Raw genomic sequence first — 26,659 nt, 5'->3', positions numbered from 1 at the left:
CGTGGGGGGCGGGGCAGCGTGCTCAGCTCCAGGAGGCGCTGGCTGTGGGGCGTGGGGCCTCTCACCTGGCAGGAGGGCCGGGTCGGCATCTCCTGTTCCTACGTCTAGGTGTCAAGAAGAAGATGCGGCCATCTACCAGGCGTCTGCCCGGAACACCAAGGGCATCGTGTCCTGCTCGGGGGTCCTGGAGGTTGGCACCATGACCGAGTACAAGATCCACCAGCGCTGGTTCGCCAAGCTGAAGCGCAAGGCTGCGGCAAAGTTGCGGGAGATCGAGCAGAGCTGGAAGCCCAGGAAGGAGGTGGCGGGAGATGCCGACACCCTGCGAAAGCTCAGCCCCGACCGCTTTCAGCGGAAGCGGCGGCTGAGCGGGGCTGAGGTGCCTGCGCCCCCGGGCCCGACCGAGGAGGCTGAGGACGGGACCCCGGCGGCATGGCAGGTGGAAGAGACCGAGCCTGGTGGGCACCCCAGTTTGGGGCTGATCAACAGCTTTGTGCCCGGAGAGGTGACCACCAACGGGGAGGCTGTCCCAGAGAATGGGGAGGATGGGGAGCACGGCCTGTTGACGTACATCTATGAGGCCATGGAGCTGGCGCCTCAGAGAGCCCCCCAGAAGGAGTCTGGGGCCAAGAAGAAAAAGAAAGACGAGGAACCTAAGCAAGGTCTGCGGAAGCCAGAGTTAGAGAAGGCAGCTCGAAGCCACCGTTCTTCTGAAAACCGTGCCCCGAGTTCAGACAAGCCTGAGCCCCCGGGGACACAGGGGCCCGTGAATGTGGAGCAGGTTCAGACCCGGCCTGGAGGCAGGGCTGCACGGGGGCCTGCGTCCTCGGGAGTGGATGGCCCCAGGAAGCCAGACGCGGCTGTGGGCACTCCAGACCGGGCCCAGAAGGCCCCCGCCCCAGGCGCAGACCGGGAAGCGTATTTCTCCCTGAAGGACATGTATCTGGAGAGCACCCGGGGGGGCACTCAGGGGAAGGAGGGGCCCCAGACCCCAAGTGGCCGGGCACCCGGAGAGACGTCCTCGGGGAAGGTACTCAGTGAGGCCGGGGGTGAAAGGGGGCCTGCTGCCCCTGGCCAGCCCCCATCCTCAGCCCCCCAGCCGACTAGGCCTTTCAACAGGAGGAGATTTGCTCCGCCAAAGCCCAAAGAGGAGCCTGCCACCGACAGCATGCCCGATTCTTCGCTGGGCCAGGCTCCAGAACCCTTAGGCAAGGCCTCACCTCAGGCCTCTGCCCAAGTGCCCACACCCCCTGCCCGGCGGAGACACGGCACCCGGGACAGCCCCCTGCAGGGGCGAGGAGGCCACAGGACTCCAGGAGAGGTAAGTGTGGGTGTTGGGTGCCTAGAGGCTGCTCTGAGAAGCTGACCTCATGGAAACTCCTGCTCCAGCAGCTCGGCGGCCAGCGAGCAGTGGGCTATTTATAGAAGGGGGTGAGGTGGTGATGGAGTGCCCGCCAGGAGCAGGGGACCACAGGCCTGGCCCTCACTCCAGCCAATCTCCAGATGCCAGGCCTGAGGGCAGCACAGCTTGAGTCTGACCCTCTCCTCTGACAGCATGGGGGCTCACGGCCAAGGGACCGTGTCCCAGAGGGAGGGAGAGGAAAATGATGTTCTTTGGTGGGGAAAGAGCCTGTGGAGAGTTTTCTGTGAGCTATACTGAGGCAGCAGTGTTTCGTGGGGAGACTGAGGAACATGAGCGCACTGTAGTGTGCAGGGCGTCTCGACCTGGATGCTTAGCAGAAGATTTTTAAGAATATCAACTGTTGGTGGGTTCGAGCCCTGCATAGGTGCTGGCAGCTCGGAGCCTGCTTGGGATTCTCTCTCTCTGTCTCTGTCTCTCTCTCCCTCCCCCTCTCTCCCTCAGCTCCTCCCCCACCTTGCACTATATCTGTCTCTCTCAAAAATAAATAAATAAACTTAAAAAAAACATTAAAAAAATATATATCAGAGGCGCCTGGGTGGCTTAGTCGGTTAAATGTCCTACTTCGGCTCAGGTCACGATCTCACAGTTGGTGAGTTCAAGCCCCGCACTGGGCTCTGTGCTGACAGGGCAGAGCCTGCTTGGGATTCTCTCTCTCCCTCTCTCTGCCCCTCCCCCTGCTTGCTGTCTCTCAAAATAAGTAAATAAACTTAAAAAACATATAGCAACTGTCCAGGAAATTCTGGTTTAAGCTGACTATATGCTTAACATTTTGTGATTTGGGCACATTGTAAAATCAGAATAAAAATACTACCTGATTCATAAGGCTACTGAGAGTCTGTGCTCAGCACAGGGCCGGATGCATATTAAGAACTAAATAAATGGCAGGAGACAAAAGATAACTACTACGAGGGATATAGATGCTAACTCTTCCATGTGGGAACAGGAGTGCCATCATTTTCAGGGGTCGGGTAGCCAGCAGAGAGAGGGAAGGTGATGTTTTGTGTGGAGGTAGGGATGGGGATATCCACTCTTCAAAGAGAGAGGCAGGGAGGCGACAGCATTAAGGAGTTTGGGGACCGGGGAGGGACAGGGTTGAGAGGCGCGACAGAAGAAACTCTCCCATTTGGTCCGTGCTAATCTTGTTTCAGGGAGCAGAGGGCAGTTGCTATTTCACAGGAGTTTCGGGAGGCGGTTTTACAGTGGACAGTATTCCTTCTGAGTGGCAGAAAGGAAGGGCGTTTCAAAACCCAGGGCAGACGACAGAAGGGACAAGCCACCTGCCCCCAGACCTCATGGAGGGCACAGGGAAGGGGTGCTTCACGGACAACGGGGTTGGGGGGGGCTGCCTTTCCCATGGAGAGAACTTCCATCGGGAAAGGAGGGAGAGACAGGTTTTGTTTTTTTTTTTAAGTTATTTATTTATTTTGAGAGAGAGAGAGTGCATGGGAGGGGCAGAGAGAGAGGGAGAGAATCTCAAGCAGGCTCCATGCTGTCAGCGCAGAGCCTGACTCGGGCTTGAACTCATGAAGCGTGAGATCATGACCTGAGCTGAAATCGAGAGTCAGATGCCCAATAGACTGAACACCCAGGCACCCCAGGGAGAGATCAGTTTTAAGGGTGATCAGGGGAACTGGTTTTCTTCCAGTGGTGCTGAGTGAGTCTGTGGGGACAGTAGTTCAGAGGGTTTGGGGGTGGAGTGAACCTCAAACCAGACTCAGTCTGTTCATGACTCACCCCTCATGCTTGGTCTCTGGAGATGTTGGCAGCTGGTGTGGTGACTTCCTAGTGGCCCAGCCAGGGCTACTCTGTGTGCCTGACAGTCCTCAGGCTGGACAGGAGGGCCTTGCTGCAGGGATGGCCCTCATGGGCCCCGAGGGAGCTCATTTGGGAAGTGACCAGGCCCGCAGCCAAGTCTGAGTGAAGGTGGCCTCCCCGCCCACAGGGGTGGGGACGCCACAGCCGGGCCAGCTGCACCTCCCGGCAGGGCCCTCCTTGCCTCTCAGGAGGGACAGGTGCACCAGTCCCACTGTTCCCACAAAATTCTTGTGTGTCTTTCATTCTTCTGTGCTCTAAAAATTCGTGAAATAGATCACACATGTGAGAAACACATTTAACATCTATGTGCATGTTGAAGCTGCTGCTTTTTAGTGGCCGAATTTGATTGTTTTTTCATATTCTTTTTGTTTGTTTTTATGTGTGTTTATTTTTGAGACAGAGAGAGAGAGCATGAGCTGGGGAGGGGCAGAGAGAGAGAGAGGGAGACACAGAATCCCAAGCAGGCTCCAAGGCTCCGAGCTGTCTGCACAGAACCCCATGCGGGGCTCAAATCCATGAACTGCAAGATCGTGACCTGAGCCAAAGTCGGTTGCTTAACCGACTGCGCCACCCAGGCGCCCCTATTGTTTTTAAAATGTAATGTGTGCTGTTCTTCTGAGTCAGTTTTATAACCTGATTTCTTCACTTCTGAGTATTTCATGAGCATTTTCTCATGGTTTCTAAAAATTATCCAGAAAACTTTAATGGTTGCAATAAGGTGCCACCATATGGATGTTTTAACCATTTCTTTCATAGGTTATGCATTCCTTCCCTGTTCTAAGGTTCATTAAGTATTCGTCTACATTTTAAGTAATTTTTTGTTTTTTGAATGTCTTCATTTGACTTTTAAATTAACCCGGAATTGATTTGAGTATATAATATAGCATCGGTTTCCAGCTCGACTTTTAGTTAGCAAGTAGGTAATTCCCCCGGTATCATTTGTGGAATATTTAATTCTTAGCTATTAGTTTGTGATTCTTTCTTGACATACTAATTTTTATACACATTAAGGCCGATTTTGGTTCCTGTACATATACTCATCTTAATCTGTTAATGTGTTTGTTGATTCTTACAACAGAATGGCCTTGTTTGAATGATCATAGCTTTAATTTCTGGCAAAGCAACCCTCTTAGACTTCTTTTAAAATTTTCTTAGCTATTCTCTCTTGTTTATCCCTCTAGGAAAACTATAGAATCACTATTTGAATTTCTTTAAATTCCCACATACTAGTTTTTTGGTACCTCTATATTTACCTTTTTTTTTTTTTTTAAATCACATTTAAAAAAGTGGTAAGCTGTTTTTAAGAAGATCAAAAGCCTATTAAATCTTGGAAAACGTAAGTGCAATTTGCATTTGGAACGATCTTTTAGTAAAACTTGCTAGATATATATTTTAATCAGCATTATTGGGATGTCATATATATACTATAACATTCACCTAGTTCAAATGTGCAATTTAATATACACAACTTACAGTTATGCAGGCATTACCACAATCCCATTTTCGAACATTTCCATCAGCCCAAAAAGATCCCTGTTCCTTTTTGCAGCTTACCCGTGTCCCCACCCCCAGACCCAGGCAACCACTAACGTGCTTTCTGTCTCTATATCATTGGTATTCTGATTGGGATTATAGTAAGTATAAGAATTAATTTGGAAAAATCCATGCCTTAATATTTAGCTTTCTCACCTGACGGCATGGTATTCCTTTCCACTATTCAAGCCTCTTTCATACCTCTTTTTAAGTTCTGATGCTTCCTTCATACGGGCTCAGCATGTCTCTTGTTAGGGTTAGTACTTGAAGGATCTTGACTCAGGGCTCTGATGCCACTGTTCCCTTCTTTGTCTTGATTTCCTTTCCTGGAGATAGGGGACATCTCTGACAGTTTAGATGAGGCTTCCATATTAGATATGGATGAGGAGCAGGTGCTGGGACTGAGGCCTCTTGGGTTGTTAAGAATGTCTAGACATCATGCTCCCCTGCCCCTAAGCCCAGTAATGCTGTGTAGACAGCTCTTTCCCCAGGCAGAGGCAATCTTCCCTGAGGGTACTTAATGAGTGGGAACTGGCCTCCAGGATCCTCAAAGGCTGCTTGTTAGTGCCCTAACCTGAGCTCTTCTCTGAGACTGGCTTAGATCTCTGGAGCTGAGGTACTGGAGTGTGGGGGCATGGTGGAATGCCCCATCTTCCCAGGTCTTTGGAGGGGACAATGTAGACATGGGAGAGCGCTGCTGAATGCCTTGCGATCTCAGACTTGGGGATGATCATACCGAGATTTGGAAACTCCCCTCCCATAATCAGGCATCTTTGGCTTTCAGAGAATACGTGAATACAAGTATTTTCTGAGAGGGGGGACTTGAGGAGGGGCATGATCCTTGCCTCAAGGAATTATCTGGTGAATCGAGGGCATTAGACTTACACCAAACCACAAGGACAGAGGGTGTGGTGAATGGTTACTGCAGTAGGTTTCCAGGGAAGGAGGGTGAAGTAGTCCACAGTGACCAGGGAAGGCATCTGGGACGTGGCCAGGCTGGTTGGCAGCATGTACAGGATTCATTGCTGGAAATACCGTAGTAGAAAAGCATCAGCTCGAATTTTTCTGATCTGGAAGAGTGTCCATGATATCCCCAGGTTGAAAGAGTTCAGATAGGTGGGAGAGAGGAAGGAAGCCATTCTGGGAAGGACAGGGAGCATGAAGCAAAAGTAAGATGGTGGGCTAGCCCAGGAATGCAACCTTGCCTGTCCTAGTCTTAATGCCCAGATGCTTTCAAAGCGTCTCAACACTTTTTCTTCTCTTCTATGTCTTGTATTCTGCTTTGGTTGGTTTAGCATGAACTGTAACATCACCTAGGCTCGAGCATGAGACGGAAAGGAGGGGGAACTAACATTTATTGACTATCAGCTTCCAGTAGTGCTAGGTTAGATAGTTCAGACCAATTTCCCTACAGAGGACAGCAAGTAAAGGACAAAGTGAAGGGTTAGCAGCCCGGGATATGGGACAAAATGGAAATCCAGAATGGTGACAAACCCAGTGTTTGTCATAGCAGCTGTTTGCCACTCCAGGAGAGGAGAATGAGAGACTCAGAAGTGTTTTAGACACAGTCTTATGGGACTAGGGACACAAAGGTTGGCATCTGTGGTCTCAAGAGTAGTAACCCTGGTCAACCCCCTGGTCTTTGGGTTGGGACCCTGAAGGAATAGTGAGCCAGAAGTAAATTACCCACACAGGGATTGAGGTTTAGCTCTAAGTTACCCAGGTGACAAACACATATCCCAATCCCTGAAGTTAGGTTAAGGTGATTCAAGACACCTGGTGCCTTCAAGCACCTGGAAGAAGCGAAAATCATCTGGAGGACGATAGTATCACTTTAAGACTCAAATTATTTTTTAAAGTTCATTTATTTATTTTGAGAGAGAGCGAGCACAAGCAGGGGAGGGGCAGAGAGAGAAGGAGAGAGAATCCCAAGCAGGCTCTGTGCCATCAGTGTGCAGCCCTACACGGGGCTCAATCCCACAAGCTGTGAGAGCATGACCTAAGCCAAAATCAAGAGTCAGATGCTTAACTGGCTGAGCCATCCAGGCGCCCCTGGCCTCTAACTATTTTTAAAAAGCACTTCAAATATAATATTTGGCATCTGGGGTGCCTGGTGGCTCAGTCGGTTGAGTCTGACTTCAGCTCAGGCCATGATCTCGTGGTCTGTGAGTTCGAGCCCCGCATCGGGCTCTGTGCTGACAGCTTGGAGCCTGGAGCCTGTTTCTGATTCTGTGTCTCCCTTGCTGTCTGCCCCTCCCCTGCTCATGTGTTGTCTCTCTCACTCTCAAAAATGAATACATGTTAAAAAAAATTAACACTTGGCATCCAAATGAAGATAAGCAGGCACACCAAGAGAGGAAAATGTGAAAAAGAAGTAGCAAAACCAGCAGATAATATAATGTGTCCATGGGGGTTCCAAATTTTCTAACGTTGGGAATTATTAGACATGAACTATAAAACTAAAACTCTTTTTCCTGTATTCAAAGAAGGTAAAAAAAAAAAAAAACAAGATTGAAAATTTCAGAGAACTGGAAACTTTAAAAAGTGGCATAGACTTAAAAACCAACCAACTAGAAATCCAGAACTGAAAAATACAATGACTAGTATGAAGCTAGTTGTTATGGGTATAGTACTTCCAGTTCTGAATAAGATGGAGCAAACACACTCACCCCATGTCTCCCCTTGAATACAGCTAACAACTTGGACAGAATGCATGGTGGGACCATTTGATGACTTTGATAAGCAAACAGGAACAGGTAGATTGGGGAAGAAGACCAGAATTCAAAGTACCCCAGAACCAGCAGTGTTTACTGTTTTGTTTGATTGTTTGTTTGTTTCTTAAATCGACTATTCTCTGGCCTGGTCTTAATGCAATCAGAAGCTCAGAAGTAAGCATCAGCTTTACTTTAGGAGAAGCCCTCTACTCTAGATCAGGCTTGAGGAATAGGAAAGGAATCTGCTGGTAGTGACAGTAAGAGGCCATAGGTGTCAAACTTTGAGGGAGGGGAATCTTTCCTTTATTCAGAGAAGCTGTGGTCCCCAAGAGGGTAGGATGAATTTCTGTTGCTTTCTCTCTCGCTCTCCCTCTTGCTCTCTTTTGAGTCTCTCCCTGGCCTAGGACACAGGTTCCTTTGTGCAAATATGTGACAGAGAGGAGAAAATGAAGCCCCAGCTATCTGGCCAGAAGACTGAAAAAGGGGGCCCTATGGACCCAGAAAGTACAGGGGAAATCATGGGGAAGGAGCATTTGAGAAGTGACTTCTTAAGCTGTTTATAAGTTCCTGGGCTTATTCCCAAGCTATTCGTGCATGCATGGATCTAGTTTTGGCCCGTGTATCAAAAACTTTGACAGTGGAACTAAAAAACTATCATTCAAATCCCAGACTGGCCACTGGGTGGCATACCCACCAGATAGATCTGAATAGCCCTGCAAAGGCTTTGATAAATGGAACTGGCATTGACACTAGAACTTCAAAAGGCTGAATGGAACTTGCAGCCTGAACACAACCAAGTAGATTGATCATCTGATAAGACACAAATATTAACATTATCCATAGGGTTTATATAAGAACCAGCGTCTCATGATATTCAAAATGTCTAGGATACAATGAAAATTACTTGGCCTATGAAAAGCCTGGAAATCTCACCTTGCCTGGGAAAAGACAGTTACAGAATGCCAATGTCAAGATGGCAGCACGGTTGGAATTATCTGACTTAAAATCAGCTACTATAAAAATGTGACAAAATGTAAGGGTAAATACTCTGGAAACAAATGGAAACATAGAAAGTCTCTGCAAAGAAATACAGGGTACAAAGAACCAAATTTTGATTTCAGAACAGAAAAGTGCAATAACTGAAATGAAGACACTTCCTGGATGGGCATAATAGCAGAGTGAAGATGACAGGAAAAGGTCAGTGACCTTGAAGATACATCAACAGAAATTATTTAATGTGAATAACAGAGCGGGGGAAAAGATAGGAAAAAGAAATAAATAGAGCTTCAGGGACCTGTGGTACAATATCAAAACATCTAATGTTTGTGTCATTGGAAACCAAGGAGAGAAGAAAGTGTGGTACATAAAAAAAAAAAAAAAATGGTTGAGAACTTCCCAAATTTGGCAAAAGACACAAATCTACAGACAAGAAGTTCAGCTAATCCCAAATAAGGTACGCCCGCAGGGGCGCCTGGGTGGCTCAGTTGGTTGAGCGTCCAACTTTGGTTCAGACCATGATCTTGCGGTTTGTGAGTTCAAGCCCCATGTCGGGCTCTGTGCTGACAGCTCAGAGCCTGGAGCCTGCTTCGGATTATGTGTCTCCCTCTCTCTCTGCCCCTCCCCCACTCACACTCTGTCTCTCTTCCCTTCAAAAATAAATAAACATTAAAAAAAAAGATATGCCCACAGAATTCCCTGCTAAGAAACAGTAATCAGATTGCTGAGAAGTGAAGACAATGCAAAAATCTTGAAAGTAATCAATGAAAACACATTATTTATAGGGGAACAATGATTGAAATGACTACAGATTTCTCATCAGGAACCATGGAGGTCAAAAGGAAGTGGAATAATAGACCTGCTGAATGAGAAGACTTTCATTCTATAAGTCTACATTCAGTCAAAATGTCTTTCAGTATTGGAGGTGAAGTAAAGAGTACCAGATAAGAGAAAGCTACAAGACTAACTCACTGACAGATCTGTTCTAAAAGAATTGCTAAAGTACATTTTTCTTATGGAAGGGAAATGATACCAGAAGGGAACGTGTATCATCAGGAAGGAAAGAAGAATGACAGAAATGCTAAATGTCTGGGTAGACATACAACAGAAACAGGAGACGTAAGGGACCTATATGGTGGCAAAATCACTACATCTCACTTGAAGAGGTAAAATACTGACTCTAGCCTCTGAGAAGTTAAGTATATATATTGTTAGCCCTAGGGCAGCAATTAAAGTACTGTACAAAGAAATACAGTAAAAACCACAATAGAGGTGCCTGACTGGCTCAGTTGGTTGAGCATCTGACTCTCGATCTCAGCTCGGGTCTTGATCTCAGGGTTGTGAGTTCATGCCCTGTATTGGGCTCCATGCTGGGCATGGAGCCTACTTAAAAAAAAAAAAAAATTCACAGTATATAAATTAAAGTGGAATGCTAAAAATGTTCAAATAATCTAAAAGAAGATAGGAAGGGGGAAACAGAGGAAGGAAAGAACAGAGGAAACAAACAGAAAACAAATAATAACATAGTTGACCTAAATGCAAACATATAAATAATTATATTAAATATAAGTGGTCTAAACACACAAAGACATTGGGAGAATGGGTCGAAAACATTCCCAGCTCTATGCTTTTTATGAGAAATTGACTTCAATTATAATGATATAGGTAAGGCAAAAGTAAAATAATAGAAAATATACACTACACAAACAGTAATCAGTTGAAAACTGGAGTGACCATATTAATTTCAGACAAAATAGACTCCAGAGCAAAGAAAATTACTGGGGCAAAATAGTGAATTTCATAATGAGAAAAAGGTCCATTCAAGAAAACATAATTTAAAAAAAATGTGTTTGCCTCTAACAACAGAGCTTCCAAATATATGAAGAACTGGAAGGAAAAACAAACAAATCAGCCATTACAGTTGGAAACTTAAACATTCTCTCAGTAATCACAGTAGACAGAAAATCCATAAGAATAAGAACAAAAAAGAGGCTGAACAGCATTATCAACCAACTGGGTTTAACAGACTCCTAGAATACTCCATGTGACAACAGAATACTCATGCTTTTCAAGTGAATGTAAAACATTTACCAAAGTAGATCATATTCTGGATCATAAACAAACCTTAACAAATATAAAATAATTGAAATCATACAAAGTATGTTCTCTGACCAAAATGGAATTAAGTTACAAGTCAAGGACAAAGATAATAGGAAAGTCTCCAAACACTTTAAAATATTTACGATACACTCTCACAGCAAAGCGGAAAGTCTTAAGGACAATTGGAAAATATCAAACATTTTTTTAAATGTTTATTTATTTTTTTAGAGAGAAAGAGAGGGAGAGAGAGAGAGAGAGAGAGAGAGAGAGAGAGAGAGAGAGAGAGAGAATATGTGCCTGAGCTGGGGAGGGACAGAGAGAGAGGGAGACACAGAATCCAAAGCAGGCTCCAGGCTCTGAGCTGTCAGCACAGACCCCAATTAAAGGCTTGAACCCACAAACTGTGAGCTCATGACCTGAGTCAGAGTCGGAAACTTAACTGACTAAGCCACCCAGGCACCCTGGAAAATATTTTTAACTGAACCAAAACGAAAATACAACACATCAAAATTTTGGATGCCACTAAATCAGTGTTTTGAGGAAAATTTATAGCATTAAATATTTATATTAGAAAAGAAGAAAGGTCTAAAGTCAAAATCTAAACTCCCATGTTGAGAAACTAGAAAGAGAAGATTAAAGTAAACCCGAAACAAGAAGGAAAGAGATAATAAAGAAAAGAGCAGAAAAATGATGACATTGAAAACAGAAAAGCTGTGGAGACAATAAACCAAAATCTGGTTATTTGAAAAAAAAATCAGTAATATTGATAAACTTCTAGCAATACTCACAAAGAAAAAGAATGGGAGAAGACACAAATGACCAGCACCAAGAATGAAAGAAAGGCTTGATTGACTGGTGATCCTTTCGCTGTATGTAGATGTATCAAAACATCAAGCTGTACACCTTAAATTATAGCATTTTTGTCAATTAATACCTCAATAAAGATTTAAAAAAAAAAAAGAATGAAAGGTCAGGATGCCTGGGTGGCTCAGTCGGGTTGAGCGTCCGATTCTTGATTTCGGCTCAGGTCATGATCCCAGGGATGTGGGATTGAGCCCTGTGGCATGCTCTATACTGAGCTTGGAGCCTGCTTGAGGTTCTCTCTCTCTTTCCGTCTGCACCTCTCCCGGGCTTGCTTGTGTTCGCGCTCTCTCTGATAATAATAATAATAATAATAATAATAATAATAATAATAATAAAAGAATGACAGGTGGTAACACGAGAGACCCTGAGGCTATTAAAAAGATAATAAAGGGCTACTATGAAAAACTGTGCACATAGTTCAAAAACTTAGATGCAATAGACCAGTTCTTTAAAAACCACAAACTACCAAAACTCATGCAAACAATGAGACAACTTGAATAACCCTACAACTGTTACAGAAATAAAATTTGTAGTCAAAAATCTTCCAAAAAAGAAATTGTTAGGGCCAGATAGTTTTACTGGCAATTCTATCAAACGTTTAAAAATGATGAAACCTCAGTATCAGCTCTGGGTCTGGGTTTCAGGAGAAGGAGATTCCAGATCCTAGGCACTGCCCTCACCCTTCCTGTTAACCTTCTGGTTTTGCTCTGCGCCCCTCCCCCCCACCCTTGGCTTCCCCAAACCATCGCTCCAGGGCCACGCCCCTTCTTGAGGGTTAGACTCTATAGTACTTCTCAGTCAGTAGTTGATTCCTGGATCCTCCTATGTGCTTGAGTCTGCAGGATGCAAAGGTGAATCAGACTGAGTCCTTAATCTCTGAGAATTTATGAGGAAGACAGTAAGGATGGAAAATTAAACCTACGGATGTTCTTTATGGTGCAGAAGCTCACACAGAACCAGCTGGGTTCGCCACTGCTCACACAGTGGTTATTTTAAAGGAATACACAAGAGTCCTTCTTGTATCTCCACATAGTTCCAAATGTAGACACACACACACACACACCCCACAGTGTTTAGAGAGGTCAGCTTTTGCAGAAGTGTCCAGAAAGTATCCAACTGATCATTCATCATATAGTTACTGAGCACCAAGTCTCTAACTCTGAGACACTGCTGGGTCCACCTCTTCAGAGGGGAAGAGTTTACACATTAGCAGGTGACACATGCATGAAACAAATAACTACAATGCAGAATGAGGGCATACTGGTACATTTGCCATGGGTGCTTAGGGTAGGAAGCCACTAACTTTTTGGAGGGTGGGGTGAGGTGGAGGAGGGAACTCGCAGTCTTCAAAGAAGAGAAGAAACTTGAGCGCAGTCTTCAAGGATGAGAAGTCCTTCAGGTGAGTGAGGAGAAGGCTGAGACTGTCCCCTAGAGAGAAAATACACAAAGTAGTTACAAAACCACCCTGTAGTCAGTACAGTAACTTGGTGTTGGGCAGAGAGACCCAAGAGATGAACCCAGAGAGAGAGAGATGGGATCCTTGCGGAAGGAGGGGCATCGTTGATCACGCGAGGTTTTATTTACTTATTTTGGCTTTAAATTGAAAATTGCTGAAATACGTGTCATGTGCACATGGTATAAAATTTTAAAAGTAGAAAAGGTATATGGAGAATATGGTCTTCCTCAATTCCCAGCCTCGCCACCCCACCCCCCACCTGTTCCTCTTCCCGAAGTTAGTTGCCAGAACTGGTTTCTTGGGCATCCTTCCAGAACTATTTTCTATGCATTTAAAAATACGTGTGTGTCTGTATATTTGCTGCAAAACGATTGCATATTGTACCTTCTGTCCACACCTTGCTTTCCTATTTGGATATTTATTTATTTATTTAAGTTTACTTATTTCGAGAGAGGGAGAGGGGGAGAGAGAGAGGGAAGGGGAAAGAGAGAGAGAGAGAGAGGGAATGGGAAAAGGAAAGAGAGAGAGAGAGAGAGAGAGAGAGAGAGAGAGAGAGAGAGAGAGAGCGCATAGCAGGGAAGGGGCAGAGAGAGAGAATCCCAAGCAAGTTCTGCACTGTCAGCACAGAGCCCAATGTGGGACTCAGACTCACAAACCGTGAGATCATGACCTGAGCTGAAACCAAGAGTCAGATGCTTAACCGACTGAGCCATCCAGATGCCCATATTTTTTTGTTTTTTAAAAAATGTTTATTTATTTTTGAGATGGCACAAGCAGGGGAGGGGCAGAGAGAGGGGGACTGAGGTCCAAAGCAGGCTCCGCACTGACAGCATAGGGCCCCATGTGGGGCTTGAACTCATGAACTGCCAGATCATGACTTGAGCTGAAACAAGAAGTCAGACACTCAACTGTCTGAGCCACCCAGGCACCCCTCTACTTGGATATTTATTTATTTGGAATATGGATGTACCATCATTCACTGGATCTGTTCTGTGTGGATGGAATTTGGGTAATTTCTAGTCTTTTGCTATTATAAACTGTGCTGCAGTGAATATCCTTGTATATAAGTCCGTCTGCATTTATGTATCTATCTTGTATAGCTATAGGATAAATTCCTCATAATGGAACTGTTGGGTCAAAGAGTATAAGTGTTTCGGGGCACCTGGGTGGCTCAGTCGGTTAAGCATCCGACTTCAGCTCAGGTCATGATCTCACGGTTCGTGAGTTCAAGCCCCGTGTCAGGCTTTGTGCTGACACCTCAGAGCCTGGAGCCTGCTTTAGATTCTATGTCTTCCCCCACTCGCTCTCTGTCTCTCTCTCTCAAAAACAAATAAAGATCAAAAAGCAATTTAAAAGAGTATAAGCGTTTTTAGTTTTATTCGATGATGCCAAATCACTGTCCATAGAGGCTGTGCTGACACCTGTTTCCCCATACCCTGGCCAACAGAATGTTCTTAAACTTTTTGCTCTTTGAGGCTCGGGCTTTTAAGGCTTTATCCTGTAAATGATGATAAGCCCTTGAGAGGTGTTTAAGCAGGGGAGTGTCACAATCAGATTTGTATTTTGGTAAGATCACTTGGGCTGCATTGAGGGTAGGTGTTGAGCAGAGGCAAAGGCGAGGGTCACGAATGCCAGTCAGGAGGCTTTGCAGGTGTCTAGGCAAGACAGAATTGTTGGCAGCATGGTTTAGGCAGTCAGCAGTGGAGACAGAGAAGGTGATGGATATTGAGACACCGAGGAAGTAGGTTCACTGGCACTCAGGGACTGATCAGGCTTGGGGATGGGGGAGTGAAGATAACTTTAATCAAAACCTCTGGGGGTACCTGGCTGGCTCAGCTGGTGGAGTGTGCGATTTTTGGGCTTGGGGTTGTGAGTTCGGGCCCCGTGTTGGGTATAGAGATTACCAAAAAATAAAATCTGTTCTAAAAAACATGAAAGCTCTGTTCTCATCAGTCTTGTGTGAAAAGTTAGCATTTTCTTTATAGTTTTCATGTTCATGTTAGTGGTTCCTAATTCCTGGAACACCAGGAATTAACTGAAGGTCCGTTCTTTCTTTTTCTTTCTTTCTTTCTTTCTTTCTTTCTTTCTTTCTTTCTTTCTTTCTTTCTTTCTTTCTTTCTTTTTACATTTATTTATTTTTGAGAGACAGAGAGAGACAGCGTGAGCAGGGGAGGGGCAGAGAAAGAGGGAGACACAGACTCAGAAGCAGGCTCCAGGCTCCGAGCTGTCAGCACAGAGCCTGAAGCGGGGCTCAAACCCATGGACCACGAGATTGTGACCTGAGCCCAAGTTGGACGCTTAACTGACTGAGCCACCCAGGCATTCCCTGGTGTCTTAATTTTTTTATGATGAGCTATGATAAAGTGTTTCCATTACCCTTTCCCCCTGTCATTTTCTATCTTGTATTAGCCCCCACATTTTATTGTGGTGATTATCTCTGTTTAGTTAAAAATCCTCTATTTCTATCACCTGGTTTTTCAGCTCTGAGCAAACCTTTGGCTCCTGGTTTGTGTAGGTGATACAGTCAAGGAGCTTATCCACTCACCTTCTTCCTCCTTCCATTTTTGTACTCGTTATATAATCTCTGCCGGGTCTGGGCATACAGCACTCACATTTTGCTCTGTTACTCTAAGCCCCTCCGGTTTTCGTCTTGGTTCTATGGTTAATAAGTATTTGATGCTTCCCGCCAGTTCTTTCCCTAATCACCTTTTGGTTTGCAGTGTGTTCTCTGGTAGTTTCCTCCAGCGGGGCTCATGGGAACGATAGTCCTTAAATCCCTGTATGTGCAAAAGCCATTCTCCGAGCTTAGAGATGTTCAGGATTCCGCTTCAGCAGCGTGTTTTTGCTGGTGTTGTCTGAGATTGCTGCTATGGGGTGTTCTACTCTCCTTTCCCTGTGTATGCAGTGTGCTCTTGGTTTTGGGGGTAGATTCTCGTGATTCATCGCTTACATACAACACCCGGTGCTCATCCCAACAAGTGCCCTCCTTAATGCCCATGACCCATTTTCCTCTCTCCCTCGCCCCCCCCCCCCATAAACCCTCCGTTTGTTCTCTGTATTTAAGAGTCTCTTATGGTTTGCCTCCCTCTCTGTTTGAAACTATTTTTTTCCCCGTCCCTTCCCCCATGGTCTTCTGTTAAGTTTCTCAAGTTCCACATATGGGTGAAAACATATGATATCTGTCCTTCTCTGCCTGACTTATCTCACTCAGCATAATATCCTTCAGTTCCATCCACGTTGCTGCAAATGGCAGGATTTCATTCTTTCTCATTGCCAAGTAGTATCCCATCGTGTATATAAACCACATCTTCTTTATCCGTTCATCAGTTGATGGACATTTAAGCTCTTTCCATAATTTGGCTATTGTTGAAAGTGCTGCTAGAGACATTGGGGTACATGTGCCCCTATGAATCAGCATGAAGTTTGCTTTTATTTTCTTGTTCACGTTGTTGATTTTGATCATAATCAGGAGGAAAAGAGGCAAATTACTGTCTGATGCCACCATGTTTAGACCAGAAACCCTTCAATTATATTTGGGCACCATTCTAGTCTTGCTGCAGAGAATGTGGGATTTGAAGCTAGACACGCCTTCTCAGCTAACCTGTCCTGCTCACTCTCTGACAGTGGACGATCACTTTCTCCCTCAGCCATTAGTATTCTTATCTCTAAAATGGAAATAATGCTCACAACAGTTTCATATTGTGAGGAGTGAGGCAATATGTATATAATAAGTAGGGACCTAGCAGAGTGCTTTGCGAATAGTGGGTGTTCAAAAGGGCAATAGCACAATATTTCACTGACTTTTCCGCCACAGGTGGCATTCATAATTACTTTCACCTTCTCTGTCTGGATGTCACTCGCTCAACGTTAATGGTGGATGCTGTCACTGAGGCCACTATGGGGAGACCCTTTGGCTCTCTCCCATTTTTCCCATAATTCTATTCGCTGGCCGTTAGTGCCACAAAAGAGGGGCAGATCGATTGCTCAGAAGCCCTGGAGAGAGGATCCCCTCCTCCAAATGGCAGGGGTGAGGGGTGGGATGACACACGAGCAAGGTCTTTCGGGAAAGACAGGGTTTCTTTGGGGGAGAGGTGGGAAGGGCCGGAGCGAGACCTGGATTCTGGATACTCCTTGGTCCAGACTCTTGGCATCAGGGATCGGGGTGGGCGGGCTTGGGACTTTGATCACGTGTGCTTAGCAGGCCTGAGGAAGCAGGTGGCGGGATTCCCGTCAGGGCACTTCTGGATGAGGTCAGAGCAGGCTGGGAGGCCAGGGTGAAAGGGATCCTAAGGCACATGTAGCCAAGTTCTTGCTTTTGTCCGTGTCGCTCAGGTCCCGGAATCCCAGGCAAACCCGGCTCCTACCATGCTGGCCAGTAACAGCGCCAGTACGGTCTTCTCCAGAAGCCAGGGCGTCATCGAGCCCATGGACACAGAGACCCGGGCAGATCAGAGGATGACATCTGCTGACCAGCAAGCCGGAGGCAAGAAGAATACAGAGGCGGACGGGAAGAGGCAGGTGGCTAGGAGGACCCAGGGAGACAGAACACAAACGACCCAGAGGACACGGGCAGATAGGGAGCCACAGGTGGACACTGAGCCACAAGACAGTGAGAGGACGGCGTCAGCCAGGAGTTCCCAGGAGGATGTGGTGGCACAGGGAAGGGAAGGAACGCAGGTGGAAAGGACGCAGGCAGACGAGAGGACGCAGGAGAAGAGAAGGATCCAGGAAGACAAGGGGACACGGTCAGAGGGGAGCATGTCCGCAGCCATAAAAGGTCAGTCAGAGAAGGGATCCGTGACCAGCCTCAGCCCACAGTCCAGAGCCCCTGAACGCCCACCTTCAGAGGGTCCGCAGTCTCCCCAGATTACTGAGTGTTTTGAACAGACCCCAGAAGGGTCCTCTGTCCCAGAAGAACCTGGTCTTGTGCTCAGATCTGAGGAGACGGCTGTGCCGGGTGCCCCAGCAGGTGGCCCCAAGCTCCCAGCACAGCAGCCTCCCCAGGGGGGTTTGGAGCAGCGGGGAGGGGTGAGATGCCAAGGGCCTGAGTGGTCGGGCCCGGTCAAGGGCAAGCCAGAGGATGGTCTCATCCCGTGCCCCAAGGAGGAGCAGCCGGGGGCAGTGGATGTGGGTGGCTGTCCTCCGGCTGGCAGGAGCCCAGAGGCGCCCACTCTGCCCTCTCTCCCGGGGCCGGGCTTGACCCAGAGCTCTCAGGAGGCACGGCCCAGCACTCCGACCTCTCAGCACATAAGTGCCACTGCCTTCCCGCCCTCTGGGGACCAGGCCTTGCTGAGGTCAGCCCCGCCACTGCACCTGGGGCCAGGGACCCCCGCCCAGAGTCACCCACAAGCAACCGCGGCAGCCGACAGCGAGGGGGCCTGCGCCCAGGGGCCAGATGTGGAGGGGAGGCCCCCAGGACCCCGCGGCTGCGACCCTGGCCTCATAGACTCCCTGAAAAACTACTTGCTCCTGCTGCTGAAGCTATCCAGCACAGAGACGGGGGGCGGGGGCGCAGAGTCCCAGGAGGGGGCTGCCAGCGGGGCTCCGGTGCCCTCACCCACGCTGGTCCCCAACGTGGAAGTGGCCGGTCTGAGCCCCAGGACGTCCAGGCGCATCCTGGAGCACGTGGAGAACAACCATCTCGTGCAGAGCGCACAGACCCTGCTGCTGAGCCCCTGCACCTCCCGCCGCCTCACCAGCCTCCTGGACCGCGAGGTGCAGGCCGGCCGCCAGGCCCTGGCCGCAGCCCGGGGCCCTGCGCCCAGCACCCTCACCGTCCCTGCCATCGTGGTGGGCGAGGAGGAGGGCCCTGGGCTGGCCTCAGAAGGATCCAGTGAGGGCGAGGGAGAGGTTTCCCTCGAGGGGCCTGGGCTCCTGGGGACGTCCCAGGAGAGCAGCATGGGGGGGCCGCTGGGGGAGGCAGGTGGGCACACGGCCTCTGGTCAGGGACCACTCTCAGCAGACAGAGGGGCCCAGGAAGCCTTCCGAGAGGAGGAGGCCCCAGGGGAGGCTCTGACAGGTCTCCCTGCAGCCACACCCGAGGAACTAGCTCTGGGGGCCCGGAGGAAGAGATTTCTCCCCAAGGTCAGAGCGGTAGGAGATGGGGAGGCGGCCAAACCTGAAGAAAGGGAGAGCCCCACAGTCTCCCCCCGGGGGCTCAGGAAGGGCCTCGCACCCGGGTCCCCGGGGACTCCCGGGCGGGAGAAACGCTCCCCTACCCAGGGCAGGAAGGCAGGCATGCTGGAGGTGCCGCGGCCTGAGGAGGCCAGCGGCCTGGACGCAGAGCTGGTCCCGGAGGAAGGCAAGCAGGACACCCCGGCCAAAGCCAGGAAAGCCAAAGAGCTGCTAAAAGGTGAGCAGTGGGGAGGGTGACGCGGGGAGAGCGCCCTGCGGGGGGGGACACGAGCCCGAGAGGGGTTACTGAGGGCATTCTCCTGTAATGACCCCACCATCGTGGAGTCCTAGAGGCCTCGTTCTTGTCCTGGCTCTGCCCCTCGGGATTGGGAATAGCACCAGCTGTGCGCCGAGAGGGAAGTGGGATAGAAGAAATCAGGTCCTCAGATGGGGCCTGGCTCCCACGGTGCTCTAGGTGGAGCGCCAACATCCCCACCGTCCCCTCTGTGCAGAATTGTCACATGAGTCCTGAACAGGAGGGGCTGGGACTCAGAGGCAGGCCTAGAGCCCACACTGAAGTTCTTCTCTCTCTCTCTCTTTTTAAAAAAGTTTATTTATTTTAAGAGAGAGAGCACAAGTGGGGGAGGGGCAGAGAGAGAGAGGGAGAGAGGGAATCCCAAGCAGGCTCCATGCTGTCAGCACGGAGCCCAACTCGGAGCTCGAACTCATGAACCGTGAGGTCGTGACCTGAGCTGAAATCAGGAGTTGGACGCTGGGCCATCTGAGCCACCCAGGTGCCCCCCTCTCTCTTTTTTTAATGCCACAAGAGCCTTTTGAGAAAAAAACTTTGTGTTTTGTTTTGTTTCTTTGCTATTTTTAGTGAACTCAGTTCCTCTAAGAGATATTAAGGCCATTCGGGTAAAATCTGTTTCTTCTTGAGTGGGCTTTCCCAGCTAGTGTCCCTCCAGTGAATTCTCCCTTTTCACCTGTCACACAGACAGTTGCCATAGCGTGCTCCACAATACGTTTACCATCTGATGGCTCTGTACAGACATGATTCTGGTATGACAATTGCCGATTCTGGTAATCTGGGTTCTCTGTTTCTGCTTTCCATTCATCTGTTTAATCTCTCATAGATTTTGTTTTCCGTTTTTTCATTTTTTAAAATTTTAGTTGACACCTGGGGCGCCTGGGTGGCCCGGTTGGTTCAGTGTCCGACTCGTGGTTTCGGCTCAGGCCGCCGTCTCCCACTTCGTGGGTTCAAGCCCCACATCAGGCTGCACGCTGACACCGTGGAGCCTGCTTGGAATTCTTTCTCTTGCCCCTCCCCACTGCAGCTCACGCTGTCTCTCTCAAAATAAATAAACTTAAAAAAAATTTTTTTTGTAATTTTAGTTGACACACGCCGATACATGAGTTTCAGGTATATGACGCAGTGATTCAAGAATGCACACTATGCTGTGCTCCCCACGAGGGCGGGGTCCTCTCCTAACTGCTGTGTGTGTCCTCCGCTCTGAGGCTCCCCCAGGCCTGGGGGAGGAGCACAGAAGTGGGAACTTTCCAGCTTGGCTGTGTGATTCGGAGTCAGAGCAATATGGGGGCGGGGGGGGGGGGGGAGGAGGGGAGGGACGCAGCTGGGGACCAGGAAGCAGTGTGTTTGTGTGGAAGCCTGAATCCTGTTTTCCCTCACCTGTCCCACCAGGAACAACCAGGGAAGCTGGCGTAGAGCCAGCGAGGGCACAAGACCGAGGGGAAGTGGCTTGTCTCTCTCAACTGGGCCCCTGCTCTCAGCCCCACAGGTGATCCGGAAGATTCGGGTAGAGCAGTTTCCTGATGCCTCCGGCAGCCTGAAGCTCTGGTGTCAGTTTTTCAACATCCTGAGTGACTCCGTCTTGACTTGGGCCAAGGATCAGCGCCCAGTGGGCGAGGTGGGCAGGAGGTGAGCCGGCTGGGTAGTGCCTCCACTGACCAACTCCCTGGTTATGGCGCTAACAGAGTGGGGCATTGTCCTCACACTTTGGGTCTGTGTCCCCCCATCTTCTGCTCACAGTAACCCAGTGGCGGGGGGGGGGGGGGTTCTAGTATTTCCTTAGCAGAGAGGAGAAAATTGAGGCTCAGAAGTATTAAGTCACTTGCCCATAGTCACGCAGCTAGCGAGGATCAGGACTGCGGACCAGACCTGTGTGACCCAGGCCCAGCTCTTAACTGCAGCATGTCCGGCTGCCCGCTCGAGCTCTCGGTGCCGGGGTCCCCGGCAGCGTCTGAGGGCAGGGTGGGAGGGTCCTGGGGACCACAGTCTGGCCTTGGGCTGCGCGTGGCCATGGTCCTCACGGGGAGGGTCTCCCTCCCTGCAGTGCAGGGGACGAGGGCCCGGCGGCCTTGGCCATCGTGCAGGCATCCCCCGTGGACTGCGGCGTGTACCGATGCACCATCCACAATGAGCACGGCTCGGCCTCTACGGACTTCTGCCTCAGCCCCGAGGGTGAGCGCACCCCTCCCGGGCTCCCGGCCCGGTGCGTCCCCTGCGGGAGGGCGACGGGCATCTCTGTAGAGACGGTGCAGGCAGCCAGCCTAAGGGTGGCTGCTTCCTCTTCTTTTTCTCCACAGTGTTGTCAGGATTTGTCTCCAGAGAAGAAGGCGAAGGTATGGTGCCCCCCCCCCCCAACCCCAGGGGAGGAGTGGGTGGGCCTTCACCCCTACCCCTGCGGTCCACAGGGAGGGCCTTCTTTTAAGGACACGGGATCCATTCCAAATGCCAAGTTTACCTCCACACCAGCTGCCCTTTGCCTCCTAGTTTAGGATAGGGCTCAGGAGGGGGGGGTTGGGGAAGATGGGGTGGGGAGGAGGAGTGGCTAAGAGGCCCTTGCACAGGAAATTAATCCAGGCTTGTGCCCTTGGCCCACGTCGGAGCCCTTGATCAAGGGCAGGACTGGCCGCTGGGACACACTTTACCCTGCTTGCTCCCTTCCCAGAGCTTCTCACGGTGCTCTGTGGGTTCCTGCATCAGATGCACACTGCACGGCTGCTAACAATGCAGTTTCTTGGGCCCTGCCGCAGATACCCTTAATCGTAACGTCTGGGGAAGGACCCAGGAAAACTGCATTTTCAGTAGGCTCTCTGGTGATTGTGACGTCCCCAAGTTATAAGGCATTTCCCCAAACATGAGGGGAAGAGTCTGTGAGGCTTCTGTCCGAGACGCACTAAGGGTCAGGACTGCGAAGGCAGCTGATGGTAGATGTTTAGAGCTTCACTGCCAACGAGTGCACTCATTCATTCATTCACTCATTTGATCAGCCAGTGACTGAACTAGTGCCTCTGTTCAGTTGTCAAGTTTATTCGATACCAAATATAACCCCACACCTAAAAGCTTCGTAGTAGTTCTTTAATGTCCTCAAACATCCGATTGCGTTTCCCCAGTTGTCTCCCAGGTGTTGGTTTACTTGGATTAGGAACCACTCACCACTTTGGGCTGATCTATGTTAAGTCTCTAATATATGACTGTTCTTCATCGTTCCCCTTTTTTTGCCATTTATTTGTTGAAGTTGCTTGATGTGTAGAGTTGCTTACGCTCTAGATTTTGTTGATTTAACACCATTTCACACATTCTTCTACTCATGTGCTTCCCTTAAACTTATAATTAGATCAGGACGCCTGGATGGCTCAGTCGGTTAAGCGTCCCGACTTTGGCTCAGGTCATGATCTCTTGGTTTGTGGGTTCGAGCCCCGCATCAGGCTCTGTGCTAACAGCTCAGAGCCCGGAGCTGCTTCAGATTCTGTGTCTTCCTCCCTTTGCCCCTCCCCCCCTCACACTCTGTCTCTCTCTCAAAAATAAACATTAAAAAAAAACAACAACAACAACTTGTAATTAGAGCAAGAGCTTGGTCAGATTCACGTGCACTTTTGGGGAGAGGGGGTAAGAACACTTCACAGACGTGCCGTGTCTTTCCTTTTGCATCCTCTCTGGAGGCACAGAAAGCTTGTCATACTTTAGTAACATTAAGATTGATTCCTGCCTTCATTCAGTTGTTTCTGCCTGATCTGTCCTTTGGAAGAGTTTAAAAACTGTACCGGATACTTGTTACCTAGGGGTTTTTGCAATTACCAATTATTACCTAAATCCATTATTTCATTAGGATTTACAGCTAGAGTATCTTAATTCTGTCACTTCTTCATTCATCAGTTGATTTCTTCTGTTATTTGGTTGCCCTGAGACGGTGTCCTAGCATTCCCCAAAGGTCACCAGTGAGATCGAGGGGTTTTTTGAGGGAGGAATGAGTATTTCTTAAACTACAATTATGAATATTTTTAAAACATATTTGGTACGTTCACCACATTGTACAAACCATTGTGTTTAGTTGGTAAGATTGTCTGATTTGGGCCAATGGAAGCCCCTTTGGGAGGTTGGCTCCTGTGTCCTTCTTGGAGGTTGGCCTCCAGTCATTTTTGTAGCTTCTTTGCTCTCTGGTCGGACAAGGTAGGTCAGGTCCGTCGAGTATACTTCCTGCCACCGACAGACCTGGAATCAACTGTTTCTTTAGGGAGCTCTGGTTCCTTTTAGAGGGAAATGGTTTTTAGGGATCACAGTTTGAGCGCCAGGGCTGGATTGGTCCTGCAGACTTTCTGTTCCAGTCAAACATGTTGCTTGAGATGGAGACATTTCTTCATTTGAGCAAAACACCTAATTCCAAAATAAAGGAATTCTGGTATCGCATACCAATTGTGATGTCCACGGAACCCCCCTCCCCTCCAGACACTGACAGAGTCCTTGTGATGTGTGGGTACACTCACACACTGTTACACAATGGGGGTTGTGTCAGACACAGTCCTGCTCTCGGGGGTTCATGGTCCGGTTTGGGACCCATGGTGTGCATACACCCCAAGAGCAGGAATGCATGGAGAGTGGGCGCGCCAGCGTGGTGGGCAGGAGATGGTTCTGGCCTCTTCCTGCCCTGCAGAAGAGGGCAACCTCAGTTGGGCAGGAACTTCCAGTTTTCCACGTTTCCTGTTCCCCTTCAGTTGGAGAGGAGATTGAGATGACCCCCATGGTGTTTGCGAAGGGTCTGGCTGACTCGGGCTGCTGGGGGGACAAACTCTTTGGGCGCCTGGTGAGTGAGGAGCTACGAGGGGGTGGACACGGGTATGGCCTTCGGAAGGCCTCCCAGGCCAAGGTCATCTATGGGCTGGAGCCCATCTTCGAGTCAGGCCGCACGTGCATCATCAAGGTGTCCAGCCTGCTTGTGTTTGGGCCCAGCAGCGAGACTTCTCTCCTGGGCAGAAACTACGACATCACCATCCAGGTACTGCGCCCCATCCCCCTTCCCTCCTTCCGCTCTTTCCCCTCCCCCCCCTCCCGGCTCAGGTCCTGTTGGGAGGCCCAGTGTGGGGCGCAGACCATCTCAGTGTCAACCTCACGAGGCTCCTGGGATGGGTCTTGAGGAGAGCCTGAGACTTAGCCCAGGCTCTGTCTTTGGGGCCATTGTTTTCAAACCATATGTTTGGAGCAGAAACCTTTCCTGTTACCCTCACACATATCTTGCATGGGAGCCTGTGTGTGAGGTGAAAAGAGAGTGACTGGGTGGGGTGGACAGTCTAGGTCTCCCTCCCTCCCCAAAGCGTGGCCTATGGGGCCCTGCCACCTTTGGCTGGGGCTCCAGGAAACGCAGTTTGGAAACCACTTTGAAAACAAGACTGAGGCCTCTTGTTTTGCAAATGAGAACAATGAGCTGCAGAGTAGGGAGCAGGGGAGGCATGAACCACCCCCCTCCCCAGGCCTGGAATCCTCCCTGCAGTCCTCTGGTGGGCGGCCCTCCCACTTAGAGCCGGACATGATGGAGAACAGGAGAGCTTCCTTGCTGACCAGATTTGGTTCTCCTCAACCCACAGGGATGCAAGATCCAGAACATGAGTCGGGAATACTGCAAGATCTTTGCGGCCGAAGCCCAGGCAGCACCCGGCTTTGGGGAGGTGCCCGAGTAAGTGCACAGAGAGGGGGTCATGCAGTCTCAGACCCGTTGACTGGAGCTTCGGCCCAGAACAGTGACTTCACAGCCCCTGGGGGGTGGGGGTGGGGGGCTTGTGCAAATGGGCCCCCAGCTAACCCCACTTTCTGCTCAATGGTCCCACGAAATCTAGAAATAAACACCTCCAGATTAACTGCCCACTTTAGAAAAGCCTCTGCTTGCTCTTCTGCGGAACTCTCCACCCCTTAGCTCAGTGTTGGCTGGGTTGCAGAATTCCGCACAGCAGATTCTGGGACTCTCTGAAGGGGAGAGGGTAGGCCAGACTTCCAGGCACCCTGGCCAGGACCGTTGGGTGGGCAGACAGCGTCAGTGCAGGGCCTCGTAGGAGTCAGCTAGAAATGGTCATCGTTTCCATGCTGAGGCCTGAACTCTTGACTCGAATACCGGGGTCTGGTTGGCACTGAGCAGTCTGGCCGAATCCTCTCTGGAGGTGATCCTTTCCGTTTGACACATACTGGTCTTGGTCCCTCACCCAAGCCCGTCCTCCCGGGGCCATGGCACCGTTGGGTTCTAACCCCACTGACCTCGGAGAACGGACAGGACTCTGAAGCCAACGGCCCCCATTTCCTTTCCTGAACTCGGCGGAGCTCCGCTCTCTTTCTGTCCTTTGGCGTCAGGGCTGAGAATTCCCTTCTCAGAAGGGCCCTCCTTTGCGATCCAAGGGTAAAGATAGCTGAGATGGAGGGAGGAGTCTCTCGGGCCATACTTCCTGCTCACAGCCCAGTGGAACTATGTTTAGGATCCTCCCACTGTATCTCATCTACCGGCCCGCAAACAATATCCCGTATGCCACCCTGGAGGAGGATCTGGGCAAGCCCCTGCAGCCCTACTGCTCGCGGGAATGGGGCTGCGCCGCGGCTCCGGCCGCGGCTCCGGAGGCACCTAGCAGCTCTGAGGTCAGGCAGAAATGCCAGACCTTCCAGCACTGGCTCTACCTGTGGACGAACGGCAGCTTCCTCGTCACGGATCTAGCAGGTAGGAGAGCGTGGTGGGTGCGCCTGCGCGGGTGCATGGGGGCGGCAGGGGGGCGGGGCCGGCGCATGCGCTCTCCTATTTCTTCGCCTTTGCTTTTCACCGCGACCTCGTGGAGTAGACGCGACAGGCGCCGTGTTGTGTTGTGGGCGGCCCTGACACCCGCCGGGCCTCGCGCAGCCTGCTCTGTAACGGCAGGGGCATAAAGGAGCAGGCTCCAGGCTCCCGTTAAAATGAAAAAGGAATGGATTTCAAAGAACGTTATGTGGGGGCTAATTAAAACGCCACAACCACCTTTTCAGAATCTCCCGTCCTCCTTTCCCTCCAGCTTTGCTCTGGACTTTCCCCCTCTTCCTACTTCCCAAACTCTCCCCTCCATCCTCGCTCACTAGCTTACTGCCCCTTCTCCCTCCTCTCCTTCCTTCCCCTCTTCCCCTTGCCCCCTCCTCCCCCGCCTCTTCCCTCTCATCTCTTCCTCTTCCTTCCCCTCCTCCTTCCTCTCTTCCCTTCCTCTTCTTTCTTCCCCTCCTTCCTCCTCCTCCTCTTCCTCCTCCTCCTCCTCCCCCCCCGCCCTCCTTCCTCTCCCTTCCTCTTCCCCCTCCTCTTCTCCCTACTTCTCCTTCCTCTCCTTCCTTCCTCTTCCTTTTCTTCC

The 26,659-nt window shown here is 49.6% G+C and overlaps 1 protein-coding gene across 4 annotated transcripts in view; it reads left to right on the top strand.

The window, feature by feature from the left end:
* The window catches only part of ALPK3 (alpha kinase 3), a 55,114-nt gene that overhangs the window by 19,462 nt on the left and 8,993 nt on the right, over nt 1-26,659 (top strand). For all 4 annotated transcript variants that reach the window (XM_027068158.2, XM_027068157.2, XM_027068159.2 and 1 more), the window contains 8 exons: nt 109-1,321; nt 17,234-19,253; nt 20,807-20,954; nt 21,370-21,497; nt 21,623-21,658; nt 24,032-24,312; nt 24,899-24,987; nt 25,775-26,010. In XM_027068158.2, coding sequence (XP_026923959.1) covers nt 109-1,321; nt 17,234-19,253; nt 20,807-20,954; nt 21,370-21,497; nt 21,623-21,658; nt 24,032-24,312; nt 24,899-24,987; nt 25,775-26,010 — 4,151 coding nt within the window. The remainder of the gene's footprint in view (nt 1-108; nt 1,322-17,233; nt 19,254-20,806; nt 20,955-21,369; nt 21,498-21,622; nt 21,659-24,031; nt 24,313-24,898; nt 24,988-25,774; nt 26,011-26,659) is intronic.

Source organism: Acinonyx jubatus, chromosome B3 (genome assembly GCF_027475565.1).
Source record: "Acinonyx jubatus isolate Ajub_Pintada_27869175 chromosome B3, VMU_Ajub_asm_v1.0, whole genome shotgun sequence".
Lineage (NCBI taxonomy): Eukaryota > Metazoa > Chordata > Mammalia > Carnivora > Felidae > Acinonyx > Acinonyx jubatus.
The sequence above is the reverse complement of the archived record's forward strand: the minus strand, read 5'-3'. Positions and strand labels throughout refer to the sequence as shown.